At 41.2% G+C, this 13,217-nt stretch overlaps 1 protein-coding gene across 1 annotated transcript in view; it reads right to left on the reverse strand.

Annotated features, from left to right (window-relative positions):
- Nucleotides 1–1,590: 1,590 nt before the first annotated feature.
- LOC146868517 (olfactory protein-like) overlaps nucleotides 1,591–13,217 on the reverse strand; it is a 31,172-nt gene continuing 19,545 nt past the window's right edge. Inside the window, exons 3-6 of the mRNA XM_085615660.1 lie at nucleotides 12,187–12,254; nucleotides 9,397–9,510; nucleotides 5,625–5,735; nucleotides 1,591–1,616 (exon numbers count right to left, since the gene is read on the reverse strand). Coding sequence (XP_085471786.1) covers nucleotides 1,591–1,616; nucleotides 5,625–5,735; nucleotides 9,397–9,510; nucleotides 12,187–12,254 — 319 coding nt within the window. The remainder of the gene's footprint in view (nucleotides 1,617–5,624; nucleotides 5,736–9,396; nucleotides 9,511–12,186; nucleotides 12,255–13,217) is intronic.

Consider the following 13,217-nt stretch of genomic DNA (forward strand, 5'->3'; position numbering starts at 1 on the left):
ACATACCACCTCAGGAAGTCAGAGATATACTAAAATAAAGCATGTATCGTGGAAGTTATCACAACAGGTAAAGCAAGCCAGGTTTTTTTCGAAAGGGGCTTTTGTGGCCACCAGACCACCATTTTCAGTGCGCAAAGGAGGTCTTGGCTCTTGTAAATCCCCTGCAAGAGAAATACATTGATATTAGCAGGATCAGGAGAGCTGAGCCCCTCTTCTCACTATGTCCCTGTCACTCTGCTAGAGAAATTCCAGTGGACTGGTTAGAAATGGTTTCTAGTGAATCTAATTGCAGCATGCTGGTTGTTAAATCTTCCTTGACAGTACTGCTGTCTGCTGACCTACTGTTCCCAGTTCTTTAACACATACCTGGAGTGGGCTTAGACTGCCCCCAGAGGAGTATTTCTGTCTCATGCTAGTGGCTGTTTGGTGTATCATTGCACTATTTTCCATCTAAAAAATATACTGAATCGTCACACATTAAATTCATTCTCTCGTGTATGCATTCTACACAGAATGCAATTTTTGCTTGGGTTGTTTTCCACTGTAGAAGTGTGTTTCAATGTTTCAATCTGGACTCAAAAAGCAATCCGGAACAATTGGCTTTACCACTGCTTGTTTGGCATTCATTAGCTTACAAATGTCAAAAGTCGTAAAGGGCCTTCTACTGTTTAAACAGACTAAAAGGGCCAAGAGCCACAAACAACCAGTTCTGAGAAGCAAATTGAACTATTCTCCACGACAGTAGCTCATGAGTCTACTCTAAAATCCAGTTTACAGGCAAACGGACCCAGCTCGAAGCAGTCACAAGGAAGTCCCTCTTGGGCTGCTGCATCCAGATCCAATAAAAGCAATGGAGGGGATGGGGGAGCTGCAGGTTAGGACTGAGGTGTATGAGAGGTGCTGTGGGGCTGCAGCTCTGAGCGTGCACTATTTAACTTACATTGATCCATTCCTGCATGCCCTTTTGACACAAAGCAGCACTTCCCTTGTGCTGCTGTTATGCAGGCTGCCATGCATGCTTGTGCTTATGTCTAGGTACAATCCATGACAGAAACATCTGTCTTAATTCAGAGGAAAACCTGCATGGCCCAATGTCATGTTGGCATGCAAGTCCTACAAATGAAAAGTCTTTCACTCATGCGAAAGATGCACGTGTCATTCTTGCCAGTTCTGCCTACCTACGGGAATGCCCCTGCCAGCCCTTCCTACTCATGTCGGGCTTTTTTTACTGATTCCAGGTCTGCACATATATGCGAGTTCTACCAGTGACAGTTCTGCCCACCTGTGCAATTTCTACCTGATCATAGCTGCTGTGCCCACCCATGCTGGATCTGTGTATTCCTCCTTGTTGTTCATATCTATAAGTTTGCTTACCCAGCTGTTACTGGTAGACAGAGCGAGCTCTACTTTAAGATTCCAGTTCTTTCTTTTCTATGCTTGCTGTAGTTTTTTTAATGTCAGTTACATGCATCACTCATAGTTTGTTAATTAGTAGAGCAAATGTCTGAGCTTTTGACGCTGTTTCTCATCCATTTGTGCTTCATGGGGGCAGTCGAGTCTAGTGCCATCTGCCATACGACTTGAACTTACCTAAAACTCTCCAGGGACACAGTCGACTGAAAGAAAAAAGACAAGTAGTGTTAGGAATGTTCTGTCTCAACCACCCTGCTCTTGGCTCAAACAAACATTTAACACATTAGATAATTCCACCAAGAGGATGGCTGTGTGTGTGGGAGCAGGACTGGGAAGTCTCCTCAGCATGGGAGGGGCCGAGGGTGAGGCACGTGCAGTCATGTGTTGCAAATCAAGCATAGAATATGAGGCAAATAGTACTCCACTACTACACCAATATTACTACATCATGGGACACTACATCATCGGACGTTATATAGTTAAAAGCAAGTAACATACATAAGGGGTAAATAATGATAAAATAAGGGAAGACCATCTCCAGTAAATTCACTTGTTTTTTAAAAGCGGGTGTGGTGTTGGTCTACCCCCCCAAAAAAGATGTAATGTCTCACAATGTTAAAGTGACAATATGGTTGGCTACAATGTAGGGGAACTCAATATATTGACATGCAACCCTCCCCCCTCTGGGGTAAACATAAGGAGTATGGATTCGAAGAGGCAATCTTTTGGAACCTCCCTTCATAACTGCAGAAAGTGGGGAAGTTCAAGCACCCACACTAAGGTGCCAGCCACCGAGGGGAATAGAGAACGTGAACCAAGGGTACCAGCATGCAGAATCTAGGTTGGCAGAGTGTGGGCTGGAGCAGGCACTCGCGAACGTCCTTCCACACACTATGGTATGGCTTGTGTACCTGTGATCTACTATTATCTGGCAAAGTTATCAATAATGGTGCCTGTGTCACAATGACAGCTCCACCTACTGGTAAACAAACTTTATGAGCACAGACTCTTTTCCATTTTAATGAAATATAGCACTGCATCAAGCACCATAACCTGCATAAGGAGCTGCTCTGTAGTGTCCGTGTCCCACCTTGTAGGCGTTTTGTGTATTCTAATGAAAAAATATAGATCTAATTGGGAAAGGGTAGAAATATATAGAGAGGAGGCTCCTGTCATAAAATACTCAATTGAATAATGGGCCAGGACAATTCTGTGAACCAGCCCCTACCCTACTTGCCTTCTTCATAGCAGATTTACCTCAGACTCTCTTGAAGACTGTATTGTTCCCAATGAAAATAAGTGCATTCTTCTCTATGCAGTTGATTTGGAGATAATGGACCATACACAAATCAGCTTGCAGAGGAATATGCTTAGGGGGCATATTGCGAGGGTGTGGTGGAGCACGGCGTTAGCATCCTTGGCTTAATGCTGCACTCCGCCACTTCTGAATAGCAGGGCTGCACCGTATTTACAAGGATACGGTGCAGCCCTGTGTCTTTCCCAGTGCCGGGACTAATTTAGCCACCTGGTGCCCACAAAGACACCCTTGCACCATAGTGCAGGGGTGCCTGCGTTGAGGGAAGGTTGTTTATGTGCAGAAAGGTGTCTCTTGTGGTGGAGATAGGGGCTTGCAAATATGCCCCTAGATATGTTTAATAACTATTGTGAGTCCAACCAATAAATAAGAAATATGAAAATAAAACTAAAATCTTAGCATTTGGGTCTAAAGATAAGCCATTTAGTGGTACATCTGTAAATTAAAAGTTCATGAAGTAGCCACATACAAATAATTGGGTATGAAATTCCAGAAAACTTTCAACTGGAATACTCAGGTTGAAAAAGCTAGGCCCTGTTTTCACAGTATCCGCACTTAAGATGTTTAATGGAAATGCCACTGGACTTTCTTTCGCACATATTTTAAAGGTGTATGACGCGAAGGCTCAATCTCAAAATGTATATAATCAGAAGTCTCCTGTCTAAATGGCAAAAATCCTTGAAACAAATAGAGGAATGCTTCCTTAAATCTATGTTGTCTCTTCCTAAATTCTCTATTGGACAAGCTGTAGTAATGGAATTAAAATTAACTTCCTGGTAACACAGAGCCATGCTTCTACCATTGAGATATGGGAAAGAGCTACTTGTTTGTGGCCAATAAATAATGCTAATAATTGCAATAATGAGGATTTAAATTGCGAACTAAAATAGGATCAAGGTAGAAGAAAACAGATTATGAGAGTAAGAGGTTATGTGGAGACCACTCAATATTTAGCAGGGCTGTGCAAAATTCACTTATTTTGCTTTTGCGTAATTATGAAAAAATTACAGAAAAATGGCAGTTATATTAAATGAAATGCAAATCCATCACTATGGGCTAAATTTTACTGTGAAATGAATCCTCACATCAATTTTTGGCATTAGAACGCATTTAAGTAAGAGCACTGCAAACAAGCACCTTTCATATTCTGTTGTTCCTGTGCGTACGCAGTAGATTTTTACAGAGAATTGCACTATTTGCAGTAATTTTTTACCTCCATTGGCATGTAATTATGTGAAGCAATGTAACGCCGTGATATTGAAAATGCCACGTAACTAGCATAATACAAAATACCCCAAATTGCACAAATTAAGCCCATGCCTAGAATTTAGCAACTCACTTCGGGGCACATGCATCAAGGTATTTTGTGATCGCAAACAGTGCGATTCTCAAAAATTGGCTGTTTGCGATAGCAAAATGGCCTTCTGTAATGCATGAAAGTTTTTGAGATTCACAATTCAGGTAATCCCAATTTCTTGCGATTACCTAAATTGAGAATGCAAATACGGAATCGCAATTTTATCTATGTATTACTTGTTAAGTGTTTATGTACTATCTTTAGAGACCTGTGGTCTAAATAAACTATTTTCTGAATGTGAATCTGTAATCCCTGATTGGTATCACAGAAGCAAACCTTAGCTATGTGAGTCCTTCTTTCATCTCAGAGACTTTGAATGAGTAAACTCAGTATCTATCCTTTGCAAAAACATCCTTGGGCTATAGCTTTCCACAGAGGACCGTTCTCACACCAATTTGTTACATGTATGTAAGTATTGATTGGCCCAGTTACTGTAAGGAAGTGGTCTGCAGAGTTATGTACATGGAAACAATTCCAAACTCTTGATCTTGGGTCAAACTTTGTTGATGGCAGTGTCCAAGAGCACGGCACAGGTACCACACAGCGCTGCCTCAAAGACAGGTACTTCTCCTTTATGGCTAACTGGAGAACGGGATCTATGCCTTAAGGTTGCATAGAGGTCACCTAACTGGTTTAAGGATGACTGGCAGTAAGCTGGCTGTACCTTGGGGCTGCACGGAGGACAGCTAGCTGTGCCTTAAGGCTGCCTAGAGGTCAGTTAGCTTTTCCTTAGGACTGAGGATGCTTGGAAGGCAGCTAGCTGGCCCTTAAGGATGAGAGTGCTTGCAGGACAGCTAACTGTGCCTTAAGGCATGTAGAACTGACGTTTTATTTCTTGTTCTATTCTTTTCATTGTCTGTTCCATTTTACATATTGTCTGCAAAGGACCATAGCCCACCATTTTCTCCATTGCAGAATCTGCAGATTATCTTTGATACAGAGTTCTTATTTTGTTATACTCTTCAGATATTTCAGATCCACACATGGGGTACAACTAATTTGTTGCAAATGGAAGCTTTCTAATTGTTTGGCTGAAGATACTTTGTGATCTGTGATCTACCTCCACAGCAGACATCTGCTCACCTGGCATCTATTGGTTTAAAATACATGTGTAAGATAACATGCATTTGTGGTCACTTGAGCTGCATTATCTCTATCATAAGTGAATTTGTTTTATATAAAACTGTTGTCTGGTCTGCTTGCTATGTTTGCCTTACCCAACAGTCTTTTTGTTGTATAACGCAGTTGTTTTCTGTGCCTTAAACCTGTATGTTAATGAAATGTTTCATAGTGTTGCCATGTCTAAGCATATGAAACAGTAAGTTATTATTAATCAATTTAATAGAGCTCAATTCACCGCATCCAAAAGAATGAGTGGTGCTGCCCTCAAAAGAGCCATCTTTCCTCATTGTACAGCATTTTGTCACCTAACTAGTACAAGTGCTTGCATCCTTTGTATGCTGGATTGTGAGGCTGCCATTGGCTTCCTATGAATCATGCAATGGCTGTATGGAAATGACCAGCATGCATTATGCTTACTGTCTCTTGGCAGGTGTGTGACATCATTCATTGAGAGCCCAAGTACCGGTATGAGCATCTTGAAGTGTCCAATGGCTAAAGCAGGGATTTCAGCGACTTCTGGCTGTCTGGCTGCAAACAGAAATCAGGAAGACAAACAAAACAAACTTTATAATGGGTTCAGTCACGATTTCACATGTCACGTAGCATACTAGTATAACTTACCTGCACAAAGAAAGTCATCTGAAGTTTTAAATTTTACATTCTTATTACCAGTTAGAATTAGATTATTTGTATCTAATAGTGTGGAAAATGTGCAAATATTTAGGGTTTTCCATACTCCTGGATTTAGGGTCTTGGACGGTAATGGGATAGCATTCTGGGAGGAGGGTGAGTAATCAAAAAACAATTTGTGGGTAGTTTACTACGCTACTAAGCAAACAAAACTACTCCTGTAAAATTCAGGATTAAGTGCATTCTCAGGTCGAGCGAGAATATTGTAAACCCTATATATGCACATTTCGGATATGCATTGTCAAAGTGGAATTCATAGCAAATGGAAAATCCACTTGAATATACCTAGGAGTGGGGGTTACAGGTTTAGGTTTTGTTAAATTTTACAAATGCTTGATAATTTTGAAATTATGAAAGACGCAGCTGTGAGAAGACAATATGCAAGAACCAAAAAAACTAATTTGTTGAAAGAAACTAAGGCATGATGGGCATGCCAGTCGAGTGCAGTTTTGGGAGCTTACACCTTTACAAGGAAATTAAATATGAAACCTAGGATTGCTTTACCGGGCCTTAATATTGTTAAAGAGAGTAAATTGTTTAAACCTCTTCGGTAATGAGAGCTACTGTTAATCAAGGACAATCATTCTCAGCTACTAGCAAATATAGTACCTGTTACAAAATCACTCTCTCTCTTGCTCTGAGACTGACAGTGCCAGGGCCTGTTTGAGCAGGTAGTGTTACAGGAAGGCGACTGGTTATATTGCAGGCTTCATGCTGCCAGTCTTACTGAGTGTTATTGGATAGAGGGCTTTGCCATTGGTTGGGCTGACTGCCAATTGAAGAGTCTGCCACTCAGCAGTGCTGCCTTCTGTGCCATGCAGGAGGCCGCACTGCTAAGTACCAGATCTTGGTATCATTTACTAGGTATTACCTCATGTGCAAGAGATACTTACAAGCAGCTGGCTCCTGTGGTACCTGGTGGAGATCAATTGCTTAAAGCCTTCTGCAGTAAAAATGAATTGTTTGTTTGCTTATAGAATTTAAAAGTCATCATTCGGATTGTCTCTTTCTTTAGATTGTTTCCAGCGAAATTAAGAAATGCTGTGGTTTTATAAAAAGTATTTATTTGAAATGTTTGTAATATTACAGCGATGAATTATAGGGTGGTAGTAACTATGTGATCACAGCAGTGAAGGCATGTGGGGTAAGATGAAAGGTAGCTCTGAGTAGGAGCGGGGTGTATTTTATGCTTCTGAAATTAATATCTAAAATGCTTTCATCATAGTAATGACATAGTCTGAATACTGGATCACTCAACAAAGAGATAGGGATAGAACAGAAGTAGCAATGTGATTGTGGAAAATGGTGACGACCAGATTAGAGAGAGGTTCTTAAAAACAAAGCGGTCAGAATAAAGAATCTGTATGAAGGAATGTGGAGAGAAAGCGCATTCCCAAACTAAGGACTTAGGAATAGTCTAAAAGAACAGAAAAAGGATGAGGTCATGGAATGACTAAGCTGAGACGTGATTCCTAGACAGTGTGAAATTTGAACAAGAAACGAGAAGCACTAGAGAGCAAGTTGCAAAGAGTTTTCCTTGTGACCATCTCATATTAATCACAAAAACTGCAAAAATACACAAAGGTCATGAGATTCAGTATGATTTGACTTATGCTTGAAAATGAGTACTATGTTTATGATGCTGTTAAGATTTCCAGCATCACATTGTCCCCATTGTGTATCCACATGTAATTTGACAGATCGGCCCCTGGTTAACTGTGAGGAGAAACTATGGCTGCTGTTGCTATACCTGAAAGTATCAGCATAAAGTTCTATGCTATGGTACTGACGAAAGTAATGTGGGAAAATCCATGGACTGTGTGAAGGATAATAATCAGGAACTGCACGCTACTTCACTGAAGCGAAAAAAACTTTGCACACTCCTTGCAGATAAACCTACAAATTATAAAAATTACGAAACATTAACCTGGGGATGCGTTAGCCAGAGAGATCTCTTGTAGAATTAATAATGGATTAAAGGTACTAGAGGGCACAGGAAAGGATGCATGTTAGAATTTGGGTTCTGCTTAAGGAAGATATGGGAAGATTTTATTGAAATGAAAACCTTTGAAGCATAGAGAAGATGTGCATAAGGGCAACCTTAAATGATCAAAAGTGATCTCTAGATGCTCGTGGGTGAGGAAAGAGAAAGCCAACACGGATGAAAAAATAAAGTGGGCTGGGTTGAAACAACAGGTCTTCTGAGCATAATAAGAGGAAAGGAAAGTGGGGAATGACCATTCAAGGTAAGGGACATGGTAATAGAAAAGTATTCAGATTGGGTTGAGTCTAGAGGATAAAAGGAAGATTCAGTGAAAAGAGAGGAGAATAGGGGTAAATGTAATGATCGGGCTTATTGTGAGCTTCTTATTTGGAGTTACAACGAAACCATGTTCAGAATAGACAAAGAATAAGAGTTAGGAGAAGAAGCGTCCAGAGAAAGTTTCATCAGTACAGGTAGTAAGATGGCACACTTGTAATATTCAGGAAAGATACCAGACAAGAGTAATAGGTGCTGTGAAACAGGCAATTAGCAAGAGAGACTCAGAGATTAGGATGGGAGGGAAGAAGACAGTTGAAGCTGCTGTAGGGTTTTCATAACATATGAAGAGGAGATTGAGCCCAAGAGAAATATATTTGGGAAATAAAGAAAGGCGGACCTGCCTTTTGCCTACATGGACATACCATGACAAATGCAGTGTTTTCTCTTTCCCCAGGAAACATGTTTTCCTAATTTCTAGGTATTCCTAAACTTACGAGTCATCCCTGGCCTAACATATTCTTCTGACAGGCCTAGATGTGCGAGTTGAAATAAGACTGTTGATTGTAATGAACCCTCGGTGCGGGAGGGGACAGAGAGGCTATCAGTTGGTGTAAACGTATGATGGACAGAAAACTGAGGGGCAGATTTACTGGCACTTTACACCGAGTTCGCTTCACAAATGGCACTCAGACCAATGCAAAGTGTTGTACTGGAATTTACTTTCCAATACAAATGCTGATTTGCGTTGGAAAGTATCCCTTAAGTATGCAAAGCAGTTCTTTGTGCTACTTTGCTTCAATGGGTCAATGGGTCAAGATTTTAAAAGTATTAATCTACGACTAAGAAATAGTATGTAGTGCTGGAAGGATATCAGTCTAGTACAAAATCTAGGCTTGACATCAGGCACACACCCTTGCACTATGGTGCAGGGTGTGTGCATTGGCACATGGCATCCAACAGTGTGCCACCACTAGGAGACTAGCCACGGTGTTGTTCTTGTCTCTCCTTTTAATGCAACGCAGTGCCACAATTTAGTAAATCTCCCCTTGAATTTCACAACAAACTGCAGGAAGGCAAAAACATGCCCATCACCATGAACGTGCCTGTAGGGTGCATGGACTTTGACATTTGTTTGTATATCATGGCTGGTCATCATCATGTGTGCATTTAGAGCTGTCTGATTGTTCTGTGAGTGTTCAAGGATGCTCTCCTGAGATGCTTCAAATAGATACATACCAAACAGTTTCACCATCTTGCAGGCATCACCGCTTTCTGAGACATTTTGGGTGTATTCCAGGACACTGTGATCAAAGTCCCCATCAACAAATCGGATGTCACTGGTGTCGAGATCTGAAAATAAAACAACAGCAACTGCTTACTCACACTGTAGGAAATGTGGAGGAAAGGTTTACATATTACATGAAATGTATTAAACAAAATGTAAATGTACTGTAAAAAACATCTGAAAAATAGGTTAGCTAAAAATAATCACTATATCGGTACTCAAAACAAGCTAAAAACAGTGCCATTCTTCTTCCACTAGATAAAGATAATTAAGACAGTTGACAGCACCTTTTGGTATAGTCTTAAAATGATGTTCCCCATAGAAACTGCTGCGGTTTAACAATAGCCTCAAATAAGTATTTACTCATAACTTATTTAACTGTTTTATTAATCTGCATGTATCTGAATTAAAAAGTGGGAAATATATTAACTGTTGCAACCAAAATAGCATCTGACAATTTCTTATAATGGTATCAAAGTTTGTGTTGGAAGGACACTGATAGAGTTTATTATGGAAACGTATTAGCCTTTTGGCTCTGACTAACAATGACTGAGCATGAACAAGGCAGTGCTGGCTGAATGCTTGGCTGGCATCTGCTTTTGATGTTGGCATGGAGTATGTTTAAGTGTGGTAGTAATGGGCAGGAAAGTGTCTATCAACCTTCATATTTGAACTGTTCTTAGTGCAATCTACAAATGTTTCTAATGTAATGGGAAGAACAATCTGAAAAACACGTTTAAGATCAATTTATAAAGTATATAAGTGGGAGGCCAAACATTAAACCATATGATTTTCACAATATATTAGGCAAAATAATGTGCCTCGAGTCAATAGTACTTGTATTTCACTTTTTAAGATGGAATCTGCGGCTCTTTCCACACCATAGTGCTTTTTGCTGTATACACAGGCAAAGTTGCAGGGGTGCTGGGGAGGCGTGTTGCAGCGACCCCTAAATGATGTCCAGGATAGAATTGTGGACAGATAGTAGTATTGTTATTATCCACTTTAAGAATCCAGCAGAGCCAGTCATAGGTTTCCTCACTTTACTTCATGTTTCAGATCAGGGCCGACACAACGGTTGAGTAGCTGACAGTGGCAGCTTCTCCAGTAAGGCAGAGGAGCGTCGCCTCACTGCAGGCAGCGGAGAAAACATGAAAAATAAAATGGTAATATAACAATTTTATTATGATTTTATTTCTTGTCCTGCCAGCAGAGCCGAGCTTATCGGCGGGCGGTGACATTACTGGTGATGGACAACAGCGGGGAGGAGGAGTGGTGGGCACTGCACGTGTGCATGCCGGTTTGGCTGACTGTCTTGCCATGCGTTGCACACCCAGGAGGGGAACAGGCACAGGCTCCATGTCATGAGGGAGTGCCAAGGAAGCCTTCTGCAACCAATCCAGGCACTTCTCTCATTCTGGTTAATAGTATTGCCAGCATGAGAGCACCATCTGGACTGGTTAGGGGAGTTCATTAGACTCTGGGAACCTGTGCTGGAGCCATGGACTGCAGGCACCGGAGGAGAGGACCAGGCAACTGGTAAATACACTTTTAAATTTGTTTGTTTTCATCAAATGTTTCTTCTGACTCACTGACAGGCACTGTGGGAAACTCGCAACTCCAGAACTCTCAATCGTAGTCCGTTATAACCACTGGTTGAAATTAACCACAATTGAAAGTATTCTTCTGGGTCAAAATATTCTGCCTGCGCTGCTCCTCCACTTTAATTTGACAGCAGCCGCCTCTGGCATCTAAGGCTGTTTTACCTTCACCTGCTCTTTTCAGGGCTCTGCATGGTCATTGCTAAAGATATGTATCACATAAGCATACCCAGCCTGCTCTTGTGATATATGCTTAATAAAGTAGGCAAAGTTAGCTGCCACTAGATGGCACTGTAAACCAGGGCCCTGAATGTTTATGACTCAGGCTGCACAAAAGCTTTTGACAAGCCTGTATAAGGTTATGGGCAAAGGAACCACAGAAACTAGGCATGTTGCTCAGTCTCTAGTTTAAAATGCTTCAACGAAGGGCCTCGTTTAGACCTCGACGGGCAGGTTACCCAGTCACAACGGTGACGAATATCCCGTCTGCAAAAATACAAATCCCATTATATTTCCATGGGGATTTATATTTCGGCAGATGGGTTATCTGTCACAATGAACCCGTCTGCCGAGATCTAAATCGGGCACGCCAAGCACTAGGTCACTCATGGAGGGAGAAGGGAAGCACAGGATCCCACAGTTATGTTTGAGTTTCCATTGATATTTGTGCCATTGCTTTTTGACCTCCACATGATAACAGGTCATTCAGGTGGGTAAAAAAGTGTATGGAGTAGGCCTGGGTGAAATTTAAATTAGGCTGGCATAATTTGCATAACATTTTGAATTTTGCCAAATGCTGTATGTGAATTTGGCAAAATTATGCCATTTCACAATTTCGCAAAATTATGCTGCTACGTGCGGCACAAATATAGTACAGGGACAACTCGAGCAACCAGAATGTGGGTGGCTGTTGTTTGTTGCTGTTCTGTTTGTTGCACTTTTTAGTCCAGAAGGCATCCTCATGTCAAAAATTCATGCACAAATGCATTTTTTACTAAAATATAGTGCTAAATGACGGCTTTACATTTTGCATATTTATGTGCAATTTTTCCAATTTTACCCCTCAATATGCAAAAGCAAATTACACAAATTTCTCACACCCTTATTGTGGAATAGACACCCCTTACGGTTGATACTCACCACTTAGAGTGTATTGACCGTCTTTGACGGTATGGTATACCATATCCATCTTCATGCATCCTGAAGGTCTGGAAAAGAACACAAATAAGCTTGCATTTATTTAGTAATCAATTGTGCTGTGGACAAAGAACACATATGTACCTTGATATTTATTTTAGCACATAAGTATTCATCAGCTCACTAGACTTAATGAATAAGATACTGTAGCAACATGCCAATGTTTTCAATAGTCATGGTGGAGATGCATCAAACTACCAATTAGGCCCAGTGATTAAATGTATACCAGATATCCCAGTTCACAAGTCATGATGTACTTTTTCAGTCCTCCTGAAAGGTATCAGTGTACTCGTTAGGGGTGGGCAGAGCTCGTGGAGTTGTACCACGTGGAATTTTGCAGAGTTGCATTAAAACTCTGTGGAATTCTGAGGAGTTCTGCTCTGCTCTACCCAACCTCAGAATAAAGACTGGAGGCCATCCGTTGCCCCTCAAACATGAGCCAGCGGCCTGTCATACCCTCATAGACCACAGCGAGATACACGGGCCAGTGCAATATCATCCTAGCCCCCCAAAAATGGGTCTGTAAAGTCGTGGCCCACCGACACATCTCTGGTGATAGTGCCCAGAACAAGCTAAAACATGAGCTTGAAAATCCAGCCCCTTCCCTCTTGGCTTGTTGTTGCTGCTGCCGCTGCTCAAAACTCCTGCGAACCCACCACGACAACATAGACGATGATCAGCCAGACAACACTACTGTGAAACACAATCTTAGAGGATGTGCGGTTGTTTTTAGAGGAGATCAGCCAGTAGTGAAATGAAAGGTGAGATATGTTAGAATAACAGGCCTGTTAAAACAGTTATTAGGCACAGACCATTTTGGGCACTTGTAATATGGGGATCAGATGATATAATATAGGAGTAGTGAGGATGAAATATATATTTGGAACACTATCTTTCTATGTATGTGGGGCTTCAGAGCACAGTGCCTGAATGGGTCACAGAGCACTTCAGAAAACACAAACACTTCTGAGCTT

The sequence above is a fragment of the Triturus cristatus genome, chromosome 1_2 (assembly GCF_964204655.1).
Source record: "Triturus cristatus chromosome 1_2, aTriCri1.1, whole genome shotgun sequence".
NCBI lineage: Eukaryota > Metazoa > Chordata > Amphibia > Caudata > Salamandridae > Triturus > Triturus cristatus.